We start from the raw sequence: 21,866 nt of genomic DNA, 5'->3' as shown, positions 1-21,866 counted from the left end.
TCAAGCAGAGTCAACATGGTTTTATGAAAGGAAAATTGTGTTTGACAAATGTATTAACGTTCTTTGTGAATATAGCAAGCAGGGTAGGTAAAGGGGAACCAGTAGATGTAGTATATTTGGATTTCCAAAAGGAGTTCAATAAGGTGCCACATAAATAAAGTGTTACTACACAAGCTAAGATGTCATGATGTTGGGGGTAATATATTAGCATAATTAGAGGATTGGCTAACAGGAGACAGAGAGTTGGGATAAATGGGGTATTTTTTGGTTGGCAAACTGTAACTAGTGGGATGCTAGAGGGATCAGTGCTGGGGCCTCAACTATTTATCATCAATATTAATGTCTTGGATGAAGGGACTGAGTTATTGTCGCCAAATTTGTTGACGTTACAAAGATAGGTGGGGAAGCAAGTTATGAGGAGGACACAGAGAGTTTGCAAAGGGATATAGATAAATTAAGTGAGCGGGCAAACATTTGGCAGATGGAGTATAGTGTGATGAGATGTGAGGTTATTCACTATGGTAGGGAGAATAGAAAAGCAGAATATTATTTAAGTGGAGTGACTACAGAATACTGAGGTACAGAGGGATCTGGTTGTCCTTGTACACGAGTCACACAAAGTTATCATGCAGGTCCAGCAAATAATTAGGAAGGCAAAAGGAATGTTGACAAGAGGTTGGAATATAAAAGTAGGGAAGTTTTTCTACAACTGTACAGGGCATTGTTGAGACCACAACTAGAGTATTGTGTACAGTTTTGATCGCCTTATTTAACAAGGGATATATTTGCATTGGAGGCAGCTCAGAGAAGGTTCAGTAGGTTGATTCCTGGGATGAAGGGGTTGTCTTATGAGGAAACGTTGAGCAGTTTGGGCCTATACTCACTGGCGTTTAGAAGAATCCTGGAACTCTCTTCCTAACAGCACTGTGGATATACCTACCCCAAACGGACTGTAGCGGTTCAAGAAGGCAGCTCACCACCACCTTCTCAAGGGCAATTAGGGATGGGCAATAAATGCTGGCCTGGCCAGCAACGCCCACATCTATGAATGAATAAAAAAAAAAGAATGAGAGGTGATCTTATTGAAGCATATAAGATTCTGAGGGGTTTGACAGGGTCGATGCTGAGAGGATGCTTCCCCTGGTGGAGGAATCTAGAACTAGGGGGCACAGTTTCAAAATAAGTGATCTCCCATTTAAAGTAGAGATGAGGAGGAATTTCTTTTCAGACACCTGAAACGTTAACTCTGCTTCTCTCTCCACAGATGCTGCCAGACCTGCTGAGTATTTCAAGCATTTTTTGTTTTTATTTTGCTTTTCCCTATCCCTTCTGCCAAAATACATCACCTCGCACTTCCATGTATTAAATTCCATCTGCCACTTGGATACTAGCCTATCAATGTCCTGTTGCAGTCGATTGGTATCACCCTCATTGTTTGCTACCCTCCAAATTTGATAATATTGGCAAATTTTGAACTTTTAAGCTGCATTCCAATATCCAAGTCATATATATATATCTCAAAAAAGCAGTAGTCCTAGTACTACTATCCTCCAGTCTGAAAAATAACCATTTACCATGACCCACTGTTTTCTCTGCTTAAGCCAATGTTTTATCTAAGCTGACACTAAGCCTCTTGATCCCTGACACTCAATTTGGTAATGAGCCCTATCCAAATTGTCAAACACTTTCTTTAAATCCATATCGAGACCATTCATTGCATTCCCTCAACAGCCTTCTCTGTCACTTCATCCAAAAATTCAATTAGATTAATCAAGCATGATCTGCCTTTTAAAAATCCATGCTGGTTCTCCCTAATTAACTCAGACATTTCCAATTGCCTATGAATTTTTCCCTTGGTTGTTGTTTTGCATCTCTAAGCATATATCACCCTCGTTGTCCCTAATTGGCCCCACCTCATTGCTTATTATTTACAGGTCGGTCGAAGATTTTTGGGTTTCCTTTTATGTCAACTACCATTCTTTTCTCTTTTTGCCAGTCTCATTTTCGTCTTCACTTCTCCTCTCAACTTATTGTATATGGCCTGGTTCTTGTTTGAAGAATTCACCTGACATGCATCAAAAGTCAACGTTTTTTGTTTCATCATATTCTCTTTGTCATCTAAGGAGTCTTGGCTTTGGTTCCCCTATCTTTTGCCCTCGTCGGAACGCACCTAGCCTATACACGAAACATCTCCTCCTTAAAGATCACCATTGTTCCATTACAGCTTTTCCTGTCTGTCTTTGGTTGCACTTAACCCTGACTAGATCCCCTTTCATCCCATTGAAATTAGTTCTCTTCCAATTTAGAAGTTCTACTTTAGATTATTCCTTGCTCGGCAACATTACTAATCTAAAATTTATGATACAATGATCACTCTTACCCCAGCGTTCCCCCACAGATATTTGGTCCACTTGACCCACCTCATTTCCCAGCACCAGATTCAGAAATGCCTCCTTCCACAGCGTCAAAGGGAACCCAAAAATCTTCTACCAACATGTAAATAAAGAGAAACTGGTCCCTGTGGCAGGAGGGTCAGTGTGCGGAGGATGCAGATTTAAAGTGATTGACAAAAGAAGCAGAGGTGACATGAGGAAACATTCTTTGACACAGTGAGTTGTTGTGATCTGGAATGAACTGCCTGAAAGGGCAGTGGAAGGAGTTTCAATATCAACTTTCAAACAGCATTGGATATTGGAGGGAAACAATTTACAGGGCTCTGGAGAAAGAGCAGAGGAGTGGAATTAATTGGATAGCGCTACCAAAGAACCGACACAAGCACGATGGGCTGAATGGCCTTCTTCTGTATCATATCATTTTATAATTTATGATCATGGGGAGTGGGTCAGACCATGTGGAGGGTGGATAAGATTATAGGGAGCGTGGGTAGAGCTGTTTTGCTCACTGACTCATCACCAATCATTTTGTTTTCTTTCAGTATCTTAGACAGGGGAATAATAGAGATGCTGTGCTTGAGCGAACGCTTCAAGCTGCGAATGCGGTGGACATGGTGAGTATGGAGACTGTGTTCACACTGGTTAATCTTCCTCTTCTATATCTCTGTTAATGACTCCCCCTGCTAATAACCGGGGCAGAATGAAAATGACATTAAACGCGGTATTGTGGTCACTCAGAATGCATGAAATCTTTAGCCTCAGATATACAGTCATAGGCCGGAATTTAACATTAAGGTGGAGGCCCCAAGCACCTTAAGGCTAAGAATGTTGGTGGATAGCCCGCTTCTGCCAGGCCTGAAAACCACACAGCAATTTTGCATGGCCCAGGCCCTTAATTGGCCTTGGCTGGGCCTTCTGCCCCTCTGTGGCAGCATCTCCCCCCTCCAAGATCTGCCATTCAATCAGATGGCCAGCAGCTCCTCAGTCCCAGCACCATCACCGGGAGTGGTGGCCACTGCTGGGACTACGCCCAGCCAGAAGAGGACGATGGACATCACCCTTCAGAAAGGTAAGGAGGGTTTGGGCCTCACCAGGGACAATTGTCTGGGCCCCAGCGGGCCGTATGGGAATCAGAGCTTAGGGCAGGGTGGTTAGTTATAGCGAGGGCAACCCCTGCTGTTGTGGGGACCCTCCATGGGTCACAGGGTGCCTGATCAGGAGGGCACCCAGCAACCCACTGCAACCCCCCCAGCCCGCAAGGAGGCATCCAGGTTTTATAGGGCGTGGCCCTATATGCATCCTGAGGCACTGAAGTGCCTGTCCGCCACTGGTAAAATACCAGGGCGGCATAAAATTCTGGACATAGAGTCATAAAAGCACAAAAGGAGGCCATTCAGCCCATCGAGTTCATTCCCATTCACTGGCTTTCAGCTCCTCAGAAAATTGCCAAGATCCTCGTAATAATCTCTATAAGAGTGATCTTCCACTATATTGTCCACAGTCTGAATCTGGATAATTCTCTGACTGCGGAAATGTTCAGTCATTGCTATGCTATACTTCCTACTCTAACCTAGAACCACTGTGCTGCTCTGTCTCTTGCACCTTCAAAAGCCTCTAAACAGTTTTTTGTTTTCTGTACCTCCTTTCTGTATTTGTTTTCCTCTCCCACTGTGGTTCTGTATCCCTCTCTTGCTGTGCGCTCTGTCTCCCTCTCCCACTGTGCACTCTATCTCCTCTTCTGTAGTGCGCTAGAATCATAGAATGGTTACAGCACAGAAAGAGGCCATTTGTCCCATCATGTCTGTGCCATCTGTCTGCAGGAGCAACTTAGCTAGTCCCACCACCCTACATATTTCCTGTAGTCCTGCACATTTTTTTCTCTTCAGATAATTATTGAATTTACTGTTGAAGGCCTCGATTGTATCTGCCTCCACCACACTCGGAATCCTAACCACTCACTGCATAAAAAAGGTTTTCCTCATGTCATCCTCGCTTCTTTTGCCAATCACCTTAAAGCGGTGTCCTCTAGTTCTGGATCTTTTTGCCAATGGGAACAGTTTCTCTCTATCTGCTCTGTCCAGAACCCTCGTGATTTTGAACGCCTCCATCAAATCTCCTCTTAATCTTCTCTTCAAGGAGAACAGCCCACATTTATCCATGTAATTGAAGTTCTCATCCCTGGAACCATTCTCGTGAAACTTTTCTACATCCTTCCTTACGTGTGGTTCCCTGAACTAGACACAATACTCCAGTTGAGGCCAAACACATGTTTTATATAGGTTTATCATCACTTCCTTGTTTTGGACTCTATGCCCCTATTTATAAACTCCAGGATCCCATATGCTTTATCAACCGCTTTCTCAACCTGCCCTGCAAGCTTCAGTGATTGTTGCATATATACCCCCAGGTCCCTCTGCTCTTGCAGTCCCTTTAGAATTGTAGCCTTTAATTTATATTACCTCTCCTCATTCTTCCGACCAAAATGAATTACTTCACGCTTCTCGGCATTAAATTTAATCTGCCACTTGTCCGCCCATTCTGTCAGCCTGTCTATGTCCTCTTGAAGTTTGCTATCCTCCTCACAGTTCACAATACTTCCAAGTTTTGTGCCATCTGCAAATTTTGTGCCCTGTACACCTAAGTCTAGGTCATTAATGTGTAGCAAGAAAAGCAGTGGTCTTAGTACGGATCCCTGGGGAACACCATTGCATACCTTCCTCCAGACTCAGAAACAGCTATTCACCACTACTTCTGATGAGCTCTGAGGAAAGGTCATAGAGCTGAAACATTGTTCTGTTTCTCTCTCCACAAATGCTGTGAGACATGCTGAGTATTTCCAGCATTTTCTGGTTTAATTTCATTCACCATGTTACAACCGAGGTGGGAGGAGTGCACTGTCTTTTCTAGTTCCACTCTCCACAGGTCACAACATATATTTAAATGTTTGCCCAGTTACCCATACAGTCAATCCTATACTCTACTCTCTATCCCAGAAAAAAATACACCAACCAGGTTTCTTTAATAAATAACAAAATTATCAGTTTACTATAAAACAAGACTTATCCAGTGAAGAAGCAAAGCATTAACACACAGATTGAAATATGAAAGTTCCCTTTTTAAATACCCAACATGCACACACTCACACACACTGGTTAAAGAAATAAAAGGAGATTCCCTCTGCAGAGGGCTTTGACAAAAAAAGACAGAAAGTAAATACTTTGGTCAAATACTTGTTAATTTTTGAAGAAAAAGGATGAGATATGCTATGTCCCAAAAATGGCATACAGTTGGCATAGATGGGTGACTGGAGCAGTTTACAGGTGGCATCGAGAATTAATCTGGCAGGTTTTCCAGGAGCATCTCAGGAGAAAGGCGGCGTCGGGGTTTTAGCTCGTACACACTGGGTGCGCAGGGTTTTTTTCAAAGAGGTAGAGAAAGAGGAGCTGGGTGTTTCTTTCAGCAGGCTACAAACCCAAGTGCCTTCAAAACAGTCCAAATCCCAACTGAACCAGTACAATATCCCACCATAAATCTTGACCTGTTATTTCTCTGTAAATATCTCCCCCAAGTCACCAAGGTTTCTGTTGTTTTTGAGCTTAAGGTATGTGACATCCAGTCAAGGGTTGTTTTCAAACAAGACCTCTCAGTGACCTTGTAAAAGAACACATCCATGTAATTTTTTCAATTTTCCCAAATTAACCCATGTCCATAATTCTAAAATACAAGTCCTCAAAAAAGAACATTCAAAAAATAGAAGCACTTTCATAACAACCACTGCTCTTTATTTCCTGTTGCTAAACAAATGTTGTATCCAAGCTGCACTTCCCTTTTATTCCAGGGGCTTCAACTTTGCTGCATGCCTGTTATGTACATCACATCACTGCAATATGCTCATCAACCATTTCTGTTACCTCATCAAAAAATGCTGGCTTTCCTTAATTAATCCTCACTTGTCCTATATCTGTTAATTTTGTCCTAGTTATCGTTTCTAAAAGCTTTCCTACCACTAAGATTAAACTGATTGGCCTATAGTTGCTGGGTTTATCCTAACATTTGCAATTCTCCAGTCCTCTGGCACCATCCTGCAGCCAAGGCAGATTGGAAGATTATGGCCCGAGCTTCTGCAATTTCCACACTTATTTCCCTCAAAATCCTTGGATGCATCTGATCTGGTCCTGGTGACTTCTCAACTTTACATACAGCCAGCCTTTCTAATATCTCCTCTTTATCAGTTCTCATTTAGTACCTCAGCTACACCCTCTGCCTCTATGCATAAATCCTGGTTTTGGTCCTGAACTGGTCCCACCCCTCTTCTTACTATCTTTTTACTATTTCTCTGCTTATAGAAGACTTTTGGATTCCCTTTTATGTTAGCTGCCTGTCTCTTCTCATACTCTCCTTTGTATCTCTGATTTCCTTTGAAATTTCTCTAGTCAGCCTGGTTCTCACTTGTATTATCAACCTGACATCCATAATACATCACAGTTTAGTTGAATTTAATCTTCCATCTGTTAGAACCCATCAGTTTCAGGTACATCCAGTTACCTGAGTTTCTAATACATTTCTTTTTCCCAGATGTTCAGGCCATTTAAAATTCGCATTGCACTGATTGGAGTTGAGATATGGACCACAGACCAAATCCTAGTGGACAGAGATGTTTGGGGAACTTTGACCCGATTCCTCCACTGGAGGGAATCTAATCTTCTACCACGAATGCCCAACGACAGTGCCCATCTATTAAGGTAAGTACCTGTCACCGAACAATCTCAAATAAACTAACCCCTTGCAAGAGGTGGCAATTTAAAAAAAATTATTCAGTTATGTAATGTGAGTGTCACTGGCAAGGCAAATGTTTATTACCGATCCCTAAATGCTGTTGAGAAAGTAGTGCTCAGCTGCCTTTTTGAACCACTGCAGTCCGTATGGTGTAAGTGTTATTAGGGAGGGATTTCCAGGAGTTTTACCCGGCAATGGTGAAAAAGTGATGATATATTTCCAAGTTAGGATGGCGTGTGGCTTGGAGGGGAACTTGGAGGTGGTTGTGGTCCCATGCGGCCGTTACACCTGCCCTTATAGGTGGTAGAGGTCACGTGTTTGGAAGATGCTGTTGAAGAAGCCTTGATGAGTTGTTGCAGTGCACCTTGGTACAAATTGCTGCCACTGTGCGCTGGTGGTTCACCCTGAGGGGGGAGGGTGAACAGCCAGCAGTTGTGGTCCACATTGGTACGAACGACATAGGCAGAAAGAGGGATGTGGTCGTGCAGGCAGAATTCAGGGAGATAGGTAGGAAATTAGCAAGCAGGACCTCAAAAGTAGTCATCTCCAGATTACACCCAATACCACATGCGTAAGTAGAGAAACAGGAGGAAAAAGCAGATGAATGCATGGCTGGAAAGATGGTGCAGGCGGGAGGGCTTTAGATTCTTGGGACATTGGGACCAGCCCTGGGAGAGATGGGAATTGTGCAGGCTGGATGGGTTGCACCAAAATAGAGCTGGGACTGAGTTCCTTGTAGGATGGTTTGTTAGTGCTATTGGGTAGGGCTTAAACTAACGTGGCAGAGGTGTGGGAATCAAGAGATAATATTGGAGAGGAAGACCAAGGTGTAGAGAATACTGGGAGAGACAGATAGTACTAGAATAAGAAATAGTAACTTAATAGGTGGGGGTCAGAATAAGGGAGAAAGAAATAAAGTCTAAATCAGGGTACTGTGCATGTATGTGAATGTGCAGAGTGTGTGAATAAGACTGGTGAGATACAGGTGCAGATTGCCATGTGGAAATATGATGTTGTGGCTATAACAGAGACCTGGCTCAAAGAAGGGCAGGACTGGGTGTTAAATATCCCTGGATACAAGGTGTTCAGTTAAGAAAGGAAAGGGGAAAAAAGGGGGAGAGCTGGTGGGATTGATTAAGGAGAGCATTGCAGTGCTGGAGAAAGAGAATGTCTTAGAGGGGTTGAGTTCAAAATATATTTGAATAGAGCTAAGGAACAAAAAAGGTGCAGTTACATTGCTCAGTGCAGTCTATAAGCCACCAACTGGTGGGAACGATGTGGAGGAACAAATTTGCAAGGAAATTGCAGAGAGTTGCAAACATTATTGGGTAGTTATAACGGGAGATTTTAATTATCCAAATAGACTACATTAATAGCAGTGTAAAAGGCAGTGAGGGTCAAGAGTTCCTAGAGTTCCAGTCCAATGAGACTCACTGCTAGACCTGGTTCTTCTCAATGAGGTGGGCCAAGTGGATCAAGTATCAGTAGGAGAGCATTTAGAGGTCAGTGATCATTGTATCATAAGGTTTAGGCTGACTATGTAAAATGACAAAGAACAATTCACAGTAAGAATAACTAACTGGGGGAAAGCCAACTTCAATGGAATAAGAATGGATCTGGGGCAAATAAATTGGCACCAAAGGTTGTCAGGAAAAATAGTAGATGAACCTTCAAAGAAGAGGTACTTCAGGCACAGTCAATGTATGCTCCCTCAAAAGAGAAAGGTAGGGAAAACAAATCCAGAGCTCCCTGGATGACAAAAGAGATAGAAATTAAGATAAAGAAGAGAAAGTGTGCTTATGACCCGATGTCAGATAGAATATACTATTGAGAACAGACTGAATATCGAGGGTTCAGAGCGGAAGTGAAAAAGCAAATAAGAGAAGCAAAGAGAGGGTATGAAAAGAGACTGGTAGCTAACATAAAAGGGAATCCCAAAGTCTTCTATAGACATATAAATAGTAAAAGTGTGGTAAAAGGAGGAGTGGGGCCGATTTGGGACCAAAAAGGGGATTTACCCATGGGGGCAGAGGGCATATCTGAGGTATTACATGAATACTTTGCATCTGTCTTTACCAAGAAAGAAGTTCCAACCCAGGCAATGGTGAAAGTGGAGGTGATTCAGACACTAGAAGGGTTTAAAATTGATAAGGAGGAGGTATTGAATAGGCTGTCTACTTAAAGTGGATAAAACACCAGGACCAGATGGGATGCATCCAAGGATACTGAGGGAAGTGAGAGTGGAATTTGTGGATAAATCATACAGTATCCCAAGTTTTATTAATAGGTGCATAGAGTTTAAGAGCAAGGAGGTTATGTAAAAGACAATAGTTCGGCCTCAGCAGGAGTTTTGCGCCAGTTCTGGGCACTGCACTTCAGGAAGGATGTGAAGGCATTGAAGAGAGTGCAGAAAAGATTTACGAGAATGGTTCCAGGGATGAGGAATTTCAGTTATGAAGATTGGAGAAGTTAGGACTGTTTAAGGGCGGCACAGTGGCGCAGTGGTTAGCACTGCAGCCTCACAGCTCCAGGGACCCGGGTTCGATTCTGGGTACTGCCTGTGTGGAGTTTACAAGTTCTCCCTGTGTCTGCGTGGGTTTTCTCCAGGTGCTCCGGTTTCCTCCCACAAGCCAAAAGACTTGCAGGTTGGTAGGTAAATTGACCATTATAAATTGTCACTAGTATAGGTAGGTGGTAGGGAAGTATAGGGACAGGTGGGGATGTTTGGTAGGAATATGGGATTAGTGTAGGATTAGTATAAATGGGTGGTTGATGGTCGGCACAGACTCGGTGGGCCGAAGGGCCTGTTTCAGTGCTGTATCTCTAATCTAATCTAATCTAAAAAAGAAAACTGAGAGGAGATTTGATAAACGTTTTCAAAATCATGAGGGGTCTGGACAGAATAGATAGGGAGATACTGTTCCCACTCATGAAAAGATCAAGAACGAGAGGGCACAGATTTCAAGTATTTGGTAAAAGAAGTAAACGTGACATGAGGAAAAACTTTTTCATGCAGCGAATGATTAAGGTCTGGAATGCACTGCCTGAGAGTATGGTGGAGGCAGGTTCATCAAGGGCTTTGAAAGGCAATTAGACTGTTATCTGAAAAGGAAGAATGTTCAGGGTTGCGGGGAGAAGCGGGGGGTGGGGGGGGGGCGCGGGAGTGGGGGTGAACAGCATTAAGTGAATTGCTCATTCGGAGAGCTGGGGAAGACACGATGGGCTGAATGACCTCTGTCTGCGCTGTAACAATTCTGTGATTCTGTGAATATCTCCACTTCTTACCTTAGAATGGAGTGAAGGTCATTGATGAAGCAGCTGAAAATAAACGGTTGGTCCCAGAATACCGCCCTGAGGAACTCGTGCAGCGAGGTCCTGGGGCTGGGATGATTAGCCTTCAACAGCAACAGCCGTCTTCCGTTGTGCTAGGTCTGATTCCAGCAAATTATAGCTAGTACTGGAGCACAGGTTTTCAGCAATGCAGCCAGATGTTGTCGAGGCCTATAGACTTTGCTGTATCCAGGTCGCTCAGCCATTTCTTGATTTTTATTTATTTGATCATGGGATGTGGTCATAGCTAGCAAACACACCATTTATTACCCAGCCCTAATTGCCCTTGAGAAGGTGGTGGTGAGCCGCCTTCTTGAACCGCATCAGTCAATCTAGTGCGGGTACACCCACAGTGCTGTTAGGAAAGGAGTTCCAGGATTTTGACACAGTGACAGTGAAGAAACGCTGTTATATTTCCAGGTCAGGATGATGTGTGACTTGGAGGGGAACTTGCAGGTTGTGTTCCCATGCATTTTCTTCTTTGGAGATTGTGGGTTTGGAAGGTGCTGTCGAGGGAGTGTAGATGAATTGCTGCAGTGCATTTTGTAGATGGTCCTCACTGTGGCACCATGCAGGCTACTGCTTGACTAGCCTATGGGCCAGCTCTCAGATTTTGGCACAAGTCCCCAAACGTTAGTGAGTAGGACTTTGGAGGGTAGACTGGGCGGGGTTTGCTTTTGCCGTGTTTGATTGCAGTGCCTATGTCGCTGCTGGATGTTCCATTGATTTAATCCGTTTTATTTATCCTTTTGCACAATGATTTGGTACAGCTGAGTGGATTGCCCAATTATTTCACAGAGCATTTAAGAGTCAACACTTTGCTGTGGGCCTGGAGTTCCCTATAAACCAGAATAGATAAGGATGCTGTAAATGAAGATATCTGTCCCATTGTAAATAGGACAACCCACCCTCCCCCACACACAATTACCATTGTGACTCCCGACACCTATTTAAAATAGAGAGGCATCCCCTGCTTGTGATATGGCGTTCTCTTTCACAAAAGTGAGTTGGAGAACGAACTCACCCTCACTTTCCAGATGTCTCCATGAAGCTGAAAGTGAGCAGAAGGTGGGAGTAATTGTTTTCCAGAAGTTGTGTGAAGTCTTGGCAACAATGAAACAGTCCTGAAGAGAGGCGACTGAGAGGCTCTCTGCCACCCGCAGAACTGCCAATACCTGAATGTAGTGTCAAAGAGGTTCAATGACTTCACAAGAACATCCAGGGTGAGTACAAGTCTTCACCTATCCTCCTCACTCAAGAACACCATTCAACACTCTTCACTCCTCTCCCATTATTCTCAACTGTTTCCTCCTTCCAGCACAGTCTCCAACATTCAATTGCAAGAGGCACACTGCATCAAAGAACAAAGAACAAAGAAAATTACAGCACAGGAACAGGCCCTTCGGCCCTCCAAGCCTGCGCCGATCCAGATCCTCTATCTAAACCTGTCGCCTATTTTCTAAGGGTCTGTATCTCTTTGCTTCCTGCCCATTCATGTATCTGTCCAGATACATCTTAAAAGACGCTATCGTGCCCGCGTCTATCACCTCCGCTGGCAACGCGTTCCAGGCACCCACCACCCTCTGCGTAAAGAACTTTCCACGCATATCCCCCCTAAACTTTTCCCCTCTCACTTTGAACTCGTGACCCCTAGTAATTGAATCCCCCACTCTGGGAAAAAGCTTCTTGCTATCCACCCTGTCTATACCTCTCATGATTTTGTACACCTCAATCAGGTCCCCCCTCAACCTCCGTCTTTCTAATGAAAATAATCCTAATCTACTCAACCTCTCTTCATAGCTAGCGCCCTCCATACCAGGCAACATCCTGGTGAACCTCCTCTGCACCCTCTCCAAAGCATCTACATCCTTTTGGTAATGTGGCGACCAGAACTGCACGCAGTATTCCAAATGTGGCCGAACCAAAGTCTTATACAACTGTAACATGACCTGCCAACTCTTGTACTCAATACCCCGTCCGATGAAGGAAAGCATGCCGTATGCCTTCTTGACCACTCTATTGACCTGCGTTGCCACCTTCAGGGAACAATGGACCTGAACACCCAAATCTCTCTGTACATCAATTTTCCCCAGGACTTTTCCATTTATTGAATAGTTCACTCTTGAATTGGATCTTCCAAAATGCATCACCTCGCATTTGCCCAGATTGAACTCCATTTGCCATTTCTCTGCCCAACTCTCCAATCTATCTATATTCTGCTGTATTCTCTGACAGTCCCCTTCACTATCTGATACTCCCCCAATCTTAGTGTCGTCTGCAAACTTGCTAATCAGACCACCTATACTTTCCTCCAAATCATTTATGTATATCACAAACAACAGTGGTCCCAGCATGGATCCCTGTGGAACACCACTGGTCACACGTCTCCATTTTGAGAAACTCCCTTCCGCTGCTACTCTCTGTCTCCTGTTGCCCAGCCAGTTCTTTATCCATCTAGCTAGTACACCCTGGACCCCATGCGACTTCACTTTCTCCATCAACCTACCATGGGGAACCTTATCAAACGCCTTACTGAAGTCCATGTATATGACATCTACAGCTCTTCCCTCATCAATCAACTCTGTCACTTCCTCAAAGAATTCTAATAAGTTGGTAAGACATGACCTTCCCTGCACAAAACCATGTTGCCTATCACTGATAAGCCCATTTTCTTCCAAATGGGAATAGATCCTATCCCTCAGTATCTTCTCCAGCAGCTTCCCTACCACTGACGTCAGGCTCACCGGTCTATAATTACCTGGATTATCCCTGCTACCCTTCTTAAACAAGGGGACAACATTAGCAATTCTCCAGTCCTCCGGGACCTCACCCGTGTTTAAGGATGCTGCAAAGATATCTGTTAAGGCCCCAGCTATTTCCTCTCTCGCTTCCCACAGAAACCTGGGATAGATCCCATCTGGACCTGGGGACTTGTCCACCTTAATGCCTTTTAGAATACCCAACACTTCCTCCCTCCTTATGCCGACTTGACCTAGAGTAATCAAACATCTGTTTCTAACCTCAACATCCTTCATATCCCTCTCCTCGGTGAATACCGATGCAAAGTACTCGTTTAGAATCTCACCCATTTTCTCTGACTCCACGCATAATTTTCCTCTTTTGTCCTTGAGTGGGCCAATCCTTTCTCTCGTTACCCTCTTGCTCCTTATATATGAATAAAAGGCTTTGGGATTTTCCTTAACCCTGTTTGCTAAAGATATTTCATGACCCCTTTTAGCCCTCTTAATTCCTCGTTTCAGATTGGTCCTACATTCCCGATATTCTTCCAAAGCTTCGTCTTTCTTCAGCCACCTAGACCTTATGTATGCTTCCTTTTTCCTCTTAGCTAGTTTCACAATTTCACCTGCCATCCATGGTTCCCTAATCTTGCCATTTCTATCCCTCATTTTGACAGGAACATGTCTCTCCTGCACGCTAATCAACCTCTCTTTAAAAGCCTCCCACATATTAAATGTGGATTTATCTTCAAACAGCTGCTCCCAATCTACATTCCCCAGCTCCTGCCGAATTTTGGTATAGTTGGCCTTCCCCCAATTTAGCACTCTTCCTTTAGGACCACTCTCGTCTTTGTCCATGAGTATTCTAAAACTTACGGAATTGTGATCACTATTCCCAAAGTAGTCCCCTACTGAAACTTCAACCACCTGGCCGGGCTCATTCCCCAACACCAGGTCCAGTATGGCCCCTTCCCGAGTTGGACTATTTACATACTGCTCGGGAAAACCCTCCTGGATGCTCCTTACAAATTCTGCTCCATCTGGACCTGTAACACTAAGTGAATCCCAGTCAATGTTGGGAAAATTAAAATCTCCTATCAACACCACCCTGTTGCTCCTACATCTTTCCATAATCTGTTTACATATTTGTACCTCTATCTCACGCTCGCTGTTGGGAGGCCTGTAGTACAGCCCCAACATTGTTACCGCACCCTTCCTATTTCTGAGTTTTGCCCATATTGCCTCACTGCTCGAGTCCTCCATAGTGCCCTCCTTCAGCACAGCTGTGATATCCTCTTTGACCAGTAATGCAACTCCTCCACCCCTTTTACCTCCCTCTCTATCCCGCCTGAAACATCGATATCCTAGGATATTTAGTTGCCAATCGTGCCCTTCCTTCACCAAGTCTCAGTAATACCAATAACATCATACTCCCAGGTACTAATCCAAGCCCTAAGTTCATCTGCCTTACCTACTACACTTCTTGCATTAAAACAAATGCACCTCAGACCACCAGTCCCTTTGCTTTCATCATCTGCTCCCTGCCTGCTCTTCCCCTTAGTCACGCTGACTTCATTATCTAGTTACTACCTCCTTACTGTCCACTGACCTCCTCATTTGGTTCCCATCCCCCTGCCACATTAGTTTAAATCCTCCCCAACAGCTTTAGCAAAAGCACCCCCAAGGACATTGGTTCTAGTCTGGCCCAGGTGTAGACCGTCCAATTTGTTATAGTCCCACCTCCCCCAGAACCGGTCCCAATGTCCCAAAAATCTGAACCCCTCCCTCCTGCACCATCTCTCAAGCCAAGCATTCATCCTGACTATTCTTTCATTTCTACTCTGACTATCACGTGGCACTGGTAGCAATCCTGAGATTACTACCTCTGAGGTCCTACTTTTTAACTTGGCTCCTAACTCCCTAAATTCTGCTTGTAGGACCTCATCCTGTTTTTTACCTATATCATTGGTGCCTATCATGGGGCAGGATGTCAGAAATGCTCCATCCATCAATATTGGCGACCACGCTCTGGAAGTGGTTCAAGAGTTCACCTACCTAGGCTCAACTATCACCAGTAACCTGTCTCTAGATGCAGAAATCAACAAGCGCATGGGTAAGGCTTCCACTGCTATGTTCAGACTGGCCAAGAGAGTGTGGGAAAATGGCGCACTGACACGGAACACAAAAGTCCGAGTGTATCAGGCCTGTGTCCTCAGTACCTTGCTCTACGGCAGCGAGGCCTGGACAACGTATGCCAGCCAAGAGCGACGTCTCAATTCATTCCATCTTCGCTGCCTTCGGAGAATACTTGGCATCAGGTGGCAGGACTATATCTCCAACACAGAAGTCCTTGAAGCGGCCAACATCCCCAGCTTATACACACTACTGAGTCAGCGGCGCTTGAGATGGCTTGGCCATGTGAGCCGCATGGAAGATGGCAGGATCCCCAAAGACACATTGTACAGCGAGCTCGCCACTGGTATCAGACCCACCGGCCGTCCATGTCTCCGTTATAAAGACGTCTGCAAACGCGACATGAAATCGTGTGACATTGATCACAAGTCGTGGGAGTCAGTTGCCAGCATTCGCCAGAGCTGGCGGGCAGCCATAAAGACAGGGCTAAATTGTGGCGAGTCGAAGAGACTTAGTAGTTGGCAGGAAAAAAGACAGAGGCGCAAGGGGAGAGCCAACTGTGCAACAGCCCCAACAAACAAATTTCTCTGCAGCACCTGTGGAAGAGCCTGTCACTCCAGAATTGGCCTTTATAGCCACTCCAGGCGCTGCTTCACAAACCACTGACCACCTCCAGGCGCGTATCCATTGTCTCTCGAGATAAGGAGGCCCAAAAGAATGTGCACAACGACAACTGGCTGTTCACCCTCCCCCTTCAGAATGTTCTGCAGCTGATCTGAGACATCCCTGACCCGTGCACCTGGGAGGCAACATACCATTCGGGAGTCTCGTTTTCGACCACAGAACCGCCTATCTACTCCCCTTACAATCGAATCCCCTATGACTATAGCCCTTCCACTCTTTCTCCCGCCCTTCTGAACAGCAGAGCCAGCCACGGTGCCATGAACCTGGCTACTGCTGCCTTCCCCTGGTGAGCCATCTCCCCCAACAGTATCCAAAACGGTATACCTGTTTTGGAGGGAGATGACCGCAGGGGACACCTGCGCTGCCTTCCTGCTCTTTCTCTGCCTTTTGGTCACCCATTTCCTCTTTCTTATTTCAACCACACTCAGCAATTCCTTTACTCTCTTCACACTATCACCAGTCTCTTCTCACGTAATACCACTTAACAAACCAGCAACTCCTCGAACACTCCTTCCTCATTTCACATCATACACTTCACGTTACATTTATCACCTCCCCATCCTCATTCCATCTTGCTTCTTCTCTATCTCTTAACAGATGTCTACATGCACAAGCCCCACATTGCCAATGACCTTTGCAACAGCCATGCACCAACTCCCGGACTCTCCTTCTGCATAATACCAGGGAGAGGACTAAGACAGTTAGGGGTGTTGGTAATATCGACCTCACCCAGGTAGAACAGGATGCCCTGGACTTCAGGGGAAGTTGAGGCTATGGTAGGTGGTCTGCATATTACTTGTATCCTTTCATTACTTCATTCATCTCAGCTTCACAACATTAAGCTATATTTTCAAGATTCTCACCTGTTAAAATCCAGCTTTCATCTGCCATTCTAACTCTTGTCCCTTTTCTCTTTCTTCTTGGCCCTCTTCAACACCAAGAGGCATCTGTACAGCAAGGCACCTCTGAGGAGGACAATTGTCCTGCAGTTGCACTGTCACATGCTCAATCCCTCCCAGCACCAGCTCAGACATTGCAGGTTAGATACTGAACCAGAGGGGTTTGCACATCGTGAGCAACAATTGGTACTGTGGCAGGAACAGCCCAGGAGGCAGATCACTGGAGGGCGAGGTCTTCTAACAGCTCTGCTGAGGAGGATAGAGATGAGGACCATAGTGTCATTACTGCACAGAAGGAGGCCACTTGGCCCATCGAGTACATACCGGTTCTCTCTGGAGCATTCGGGCAGTTCTATTCCCTCACTCCATGCCAAAGGAATCAAGGGATATGGGGAAAAAGCAGGAACAGGGTACTGAATTAGACGAATTAGACGATCAACCATGATCTTTTTTGAATGGCGGAGTAGGCCCGTAGTCTTGCAGGTTTATTTCCCTCAAGTACTCATCCAATTTCCTTTTGAAATCATTCATCGTCTTCGCTTCCACCACCCTCGTAGACAGCGAGTTGCAGGTTACTATCACTCGCTGCGTCAGAAAGCTCTTCCTCACATAAGCCCTGTATCTCTTGCCCAAAATCTCAGATGTTATCCCCTAGTCCATGTTTGATGAGCTAATGGGAACAGCTTTGCTTTGTCTACCTTATCTAAATCTGTCAGAATCTTGTACACCTCCATCAAATCTCCCCTCACTCCAAGGAGAACAACCCCAGCTTCTTCAACCTAACCTTGTAACTAAAATCCATCATCCCTGGAACCATTCTGGGAAATCTCCTCTGCACCCTCTCAAGGACCCTCATATCCTTCCTGAAGCGTGGTGACCAGAACTGCACACAATACTTCAACTGTGATCTTACCAGAGCTTCAGAAAGGTTCAGCATAACTTCCCTGCTTTTGTACTCAATACCTCTATTTGTGAAGCCCAAACTACTTTCTCAATATGTCCTGCTACCTTCAAGGAGCTGTGCACATTAACCATTACCATAACATTAACCAGAACATTAACCGCTCAACCATGAAATGAAAAATACTGGCTGTTCACAAGCTGCTATACCCAGTATTGGAAGACTTGCCAAGGAGTTTCAGTGCTATGGCTGAAAGTATCGAGGAGTCGCTCCATTCTTTGAGGCACCATCTTACGTGGGATTGGTAGTCTGTTGTATGCCTTAAGAGTGTGACCACCTACAGAGAGTCTACAGCCAGGCTTTCAATGTTAGCAGCCTTCACAGCTGAGGTAGAAGCTTATATGGTAGCCATACTGGCTCTGAGGTTGACATTGTGTTAGCTGTAGCATTCTTGCTTCTGCATCACAAGATTCTGTGTTCAAGTTCCTGTCCAGGGCTTGAGCGCAAAAATCTAGGCCAACACTCAACTGTAGTACTGAGGGTGTGCTAACTTGTCGAAAGAGCTGTCTTTTGGCAGAGACTTTAAGCCAAGGCCACATCTGCCTGCTCAGCTGAATGGAAAAGATGCGATGTCACAATTTTGAAGAAAAGCAAGGGAGTTATCCACAGTGTCCTGGCCAATATTAATCCTTCAACCAATGTCGCACAAGCATATTATCCGCTCATTATCACATTGCTGTTTGTGGGAACTTGCTCAGCGCTTCCTACATTATACTTCTGAAGTACTTAATTGGCTGTATAGTGCTTTGTGACGTCTGGTGGTTGTGAAAAGTGCTATATCTTTCTGTTGGAGAGATATGATGTGAGAATGACTGTCCTTGATATCAAGGCAGCGTTTGACCAATTATGGCATCAAGGAACCTGAACAAAACTGGAGTCAATGGAAGCCATGGGAAAACTCTCCACTGGTCGGAATCATACCAAGAACAAAGGAAGATGGTTGTGGTTGTTGGAGGTCAATCATCTCAATGCCAGGACATCACTACAGGAGTTCCTCAGGCTGGTGTCCTAGGCCAAACCATCTTCAGCTGCATCATCACACGAGCATACGAATTAGGAGCAGGAGTAGGCCATTCAGCCCCTCTAGCCTGCTCCGCCATTCAATAAGATCATGGCTGGTCTATTTCTGTTTCGAATTCCACTCTCCCATCTACCCCAATAACCTTTGATTCCCTTTCCTAGAATCGATCTATCTCCACCTTAAAAATATTCAATGATACCGCATCCACCACCTTCTGAGGCAGAGAGTTCCAAACTTGCACAACCCTCTGAGAGAAAAATTTCTCCTCATCTTTGTCCTAAAAGGGTGACTCCTAATTTTAAAACAGTGCCCCCTCGTTCTGAACTCACCCATAAGAAGAAACATCCTTTCCACATCCACCTTGTCATGACAGTTCAGGATCTTATAAACTTCAATTAAGTCTTCCCTCATTCTTCTAAACTCCAGTGAAAACAAGCCCAGTCTGTCCAACCTTTCCTCGTAAGACAACCCACTCATTCCAGGTATCAATCTAGTGAACATCCTCTGAACCGCCTCCAACGCATTCACTTCCTACCTTAAATAAAGAGACCAAAACTGCACACAGTATTCGAGATGTGGTTTCACCAATGCCCTGTATAACTGAAGCATAACATCCTTACTTTTATTTTCAATTCCCCTGGTAATAAAGGATAGCATTCCATTAGCCTTCTTTATTACTTGCTGTACTTGCATATTAACCTTTTGAGACTCATGCACTAGAACACCTAGATCCCTCTGCACCGAGAATTCATCGGTTGTTCTCTGTTTAAGATATACTCTGCTTTTTTATTCTTCCTGCCAAAGTGAACAACTTCACATTTTTCCACATTATACTCTATCTGCCAGATTTTTGCCCACTCACTCAACCTATCTATATTGGTCTGTAACCTCCTGATGTCCTCTTTACAACATACTTTTCTACCTATATATAAAAGGAAAATACTGCAGATGCTGGAAATCTGAAACAAAAACAAGGAATGCTGGAAATACTCAGCAGTCTGGCAGCATCTGTGGAGAGAGAAGCAGAGTTAACGTTTTAGGTCAGTGACCCTTCCTCAGAACTAACAAATATTAGAAATGTAAAAGGTTTTAAGCAAGTAAAGCGGGGGGTGGGGCAAGAGATAACAAAAGAGGTGTTGATCGGACAAGGCCAGAGAGAATGGTAGACACTTTATCAAACACCAGGAGGGAAATAGAAAGCAATGAAGGTGAACAAGGTAAAAGAGACAAATGAAAATCCTGTCGGAGAGAAGAGCAGAACTTCTTCAAGGTAGGCATTCCTGGAAGAGAAGTGGCAGTGAATTAAACACTAAAATAAAAGCAAAATACTGCAGATGCTGGAAATCTGAAATAAAAACAAGAAATGCTGGAAATACTCAGCAGGTCTGGCAGCATCTGTGGAGAGAGTTATTCTCTGTGACCTTGTCCTATCAACACTTCTTTTGTTATCTCTTGCCGCACCCCCACTTTACTTACCTTTTACATTTCTAATATTTGTCAGTTCTGAAGAAGGGTCACAGACCTGAAAGGTTAACTCTGTTTCTCTGTCCACAGATGCTGCCAGACCTGTTGAGTATTTCCAGCATTTCTTGTTTTTACTTTCCTACCGATCTTTGTGTCATCTGCAAATTTAGCAACCATGCCATCATTCCCCTCATCTAAGTCATTGGTATAATTTGTAAAGAGTTGAGGCCCCAGCACAGTCCCCTGCGGGACTCCACTCGTCGCATCCTGCCAATCAGAAAAGGACTCGTTTATGCATACTCTCTGTTTTCTGCCAGCCAGCCAATCTTCTATCCATGCTAATATATTACCCCCGACACCATGAGCTCCTACTTTGCACAATAACCTATGTGGCACCTTGTCAAATGCCTTCTGGAAATCCAAGTACAGTACATCAATGGGCTCCCCTTTATCCACAGTGCATCTTACTCCTTCAAAGAACTCCAATTTTTTTTTTATTCATTCATGGGATGTGGGCGCGCTGGCCAGGCCAGCATTTATTGCCCATCCCTAATTGCTCTTGAGAAGGTGGTGGTGAGCTGCCTTCTTGAACCGCTGCAGTCCATTTGGGGTAGGTATACCCACAGTGCTGTTAGGAAGGGAGTTCCAGGATTTTGACCTAGCGACAATGAAGGAACGGCGATATAGTTCCAAGTCAGGATGGTGTGTGACTTGGAGGGGAACTTGCAGGTGGTGGTGTTCCCATGCATTTGCTGCTCTTGCCCTTCCAGTTGGTAGAGGTCGTGGGTTTGGAAGGTGCTGTCTAAAGAGCCTTGGTGCGTTGCTGCAGTGCATCTTGTAGATGGTACACACTGCTGCCACTGTACGTTAGTGGTGGAGGGAGTGAATGTTTGTGGATGGGGTGCCAATCAAGCGGGCTGCTTTGTCCTGAATGGTGTCGAGCTTTTTGAGTGTTGTTGAAGCTGCATCCATCCAGGCAAGTGGAGAGTATTCCATCACACTCCTGACTTGTGCCTTGTAGATGGTGGACAGGCTTTGGGGAGTCAGGAGGTGAGTTACTTGCCGCAGAATTCCTAGCCTCTGACCTGCTCTTGTAGCCACGGTATTTATATAGCTACTCTAGTTCAGTTTCTGGTCAATGGTAGCCCCTAGGATGTTGATAGTGGGGGATTCAGTGATGGTAATGCTGTTGAATATCAAGGGTAGATGGTTCGATTCTCTCTTGTTGGAGATGGTCATTGCCTGGCACTTGTGTGGCGAATGTTACTTGCCACTTATCAGCCCAAGCCTGGATATTGTCCAGGTCTTGCTGCATTTCTACATGGACTGCTTGTCTGAGGAGTCACGAATGGTGCTGAACATTGTGCAACCATCAGCGAACATCCCCACTTCTGACCTTATGATAGAAGGAAGGTCATTAATGAAGCAGCTGAAGATGGTTGGGCCTCGGACACTACCCTGAGGAAC

At 44.8% G+C, this 21,866-nt stretch overlaps 1 protein-coding gene across 1 annotated transcript in view; it reads left to right on the top strand.

Annotated features, from left to right (window-relative positions):
- LOC137377649 (disintegrin and metalloproteinase domain-containing protein 12-like) overlaps window positions 1-21,866 on the top strand; it is a 330,681-nt gene that overhangs the window by 119,144 nt on the left and 189,671 nt on the right. The window contains exons 8-9 of the mRNA XM_068047535.1: window positions 2,936-3,007; window positions 6,969-7,135. Coding sequence (XP_067903636.1) covers window positions 2,936-3,007; window positions 6,969-7,135 — 239 coding nt within the window. The remainder of the gene's footprint in view (window positions 1-2,935; window positions 3,008-6,968; window positions 7,136-21,866) is intronic.

This window comes from Heterodontus francisci, chromosome 1 (assembly GCF_036365525.1).
Source record: "Heterodontus francisci isolate sHetFra1 chromosome 1, sHetFra1.hap1, whole genome shotgun sequence".
In the NCBI taxonomy this organism is placed as follows: domain Eukaryota; kingdom Metazoa; phylum Chordata; class Chondrichthyes; order Heterodontiformes; family Heterodontidae; genus Heterodontus; species Heterodontus francisci.
This window is presented reverse-complemented; position numbering and strand designations above follow the sequence as displayed.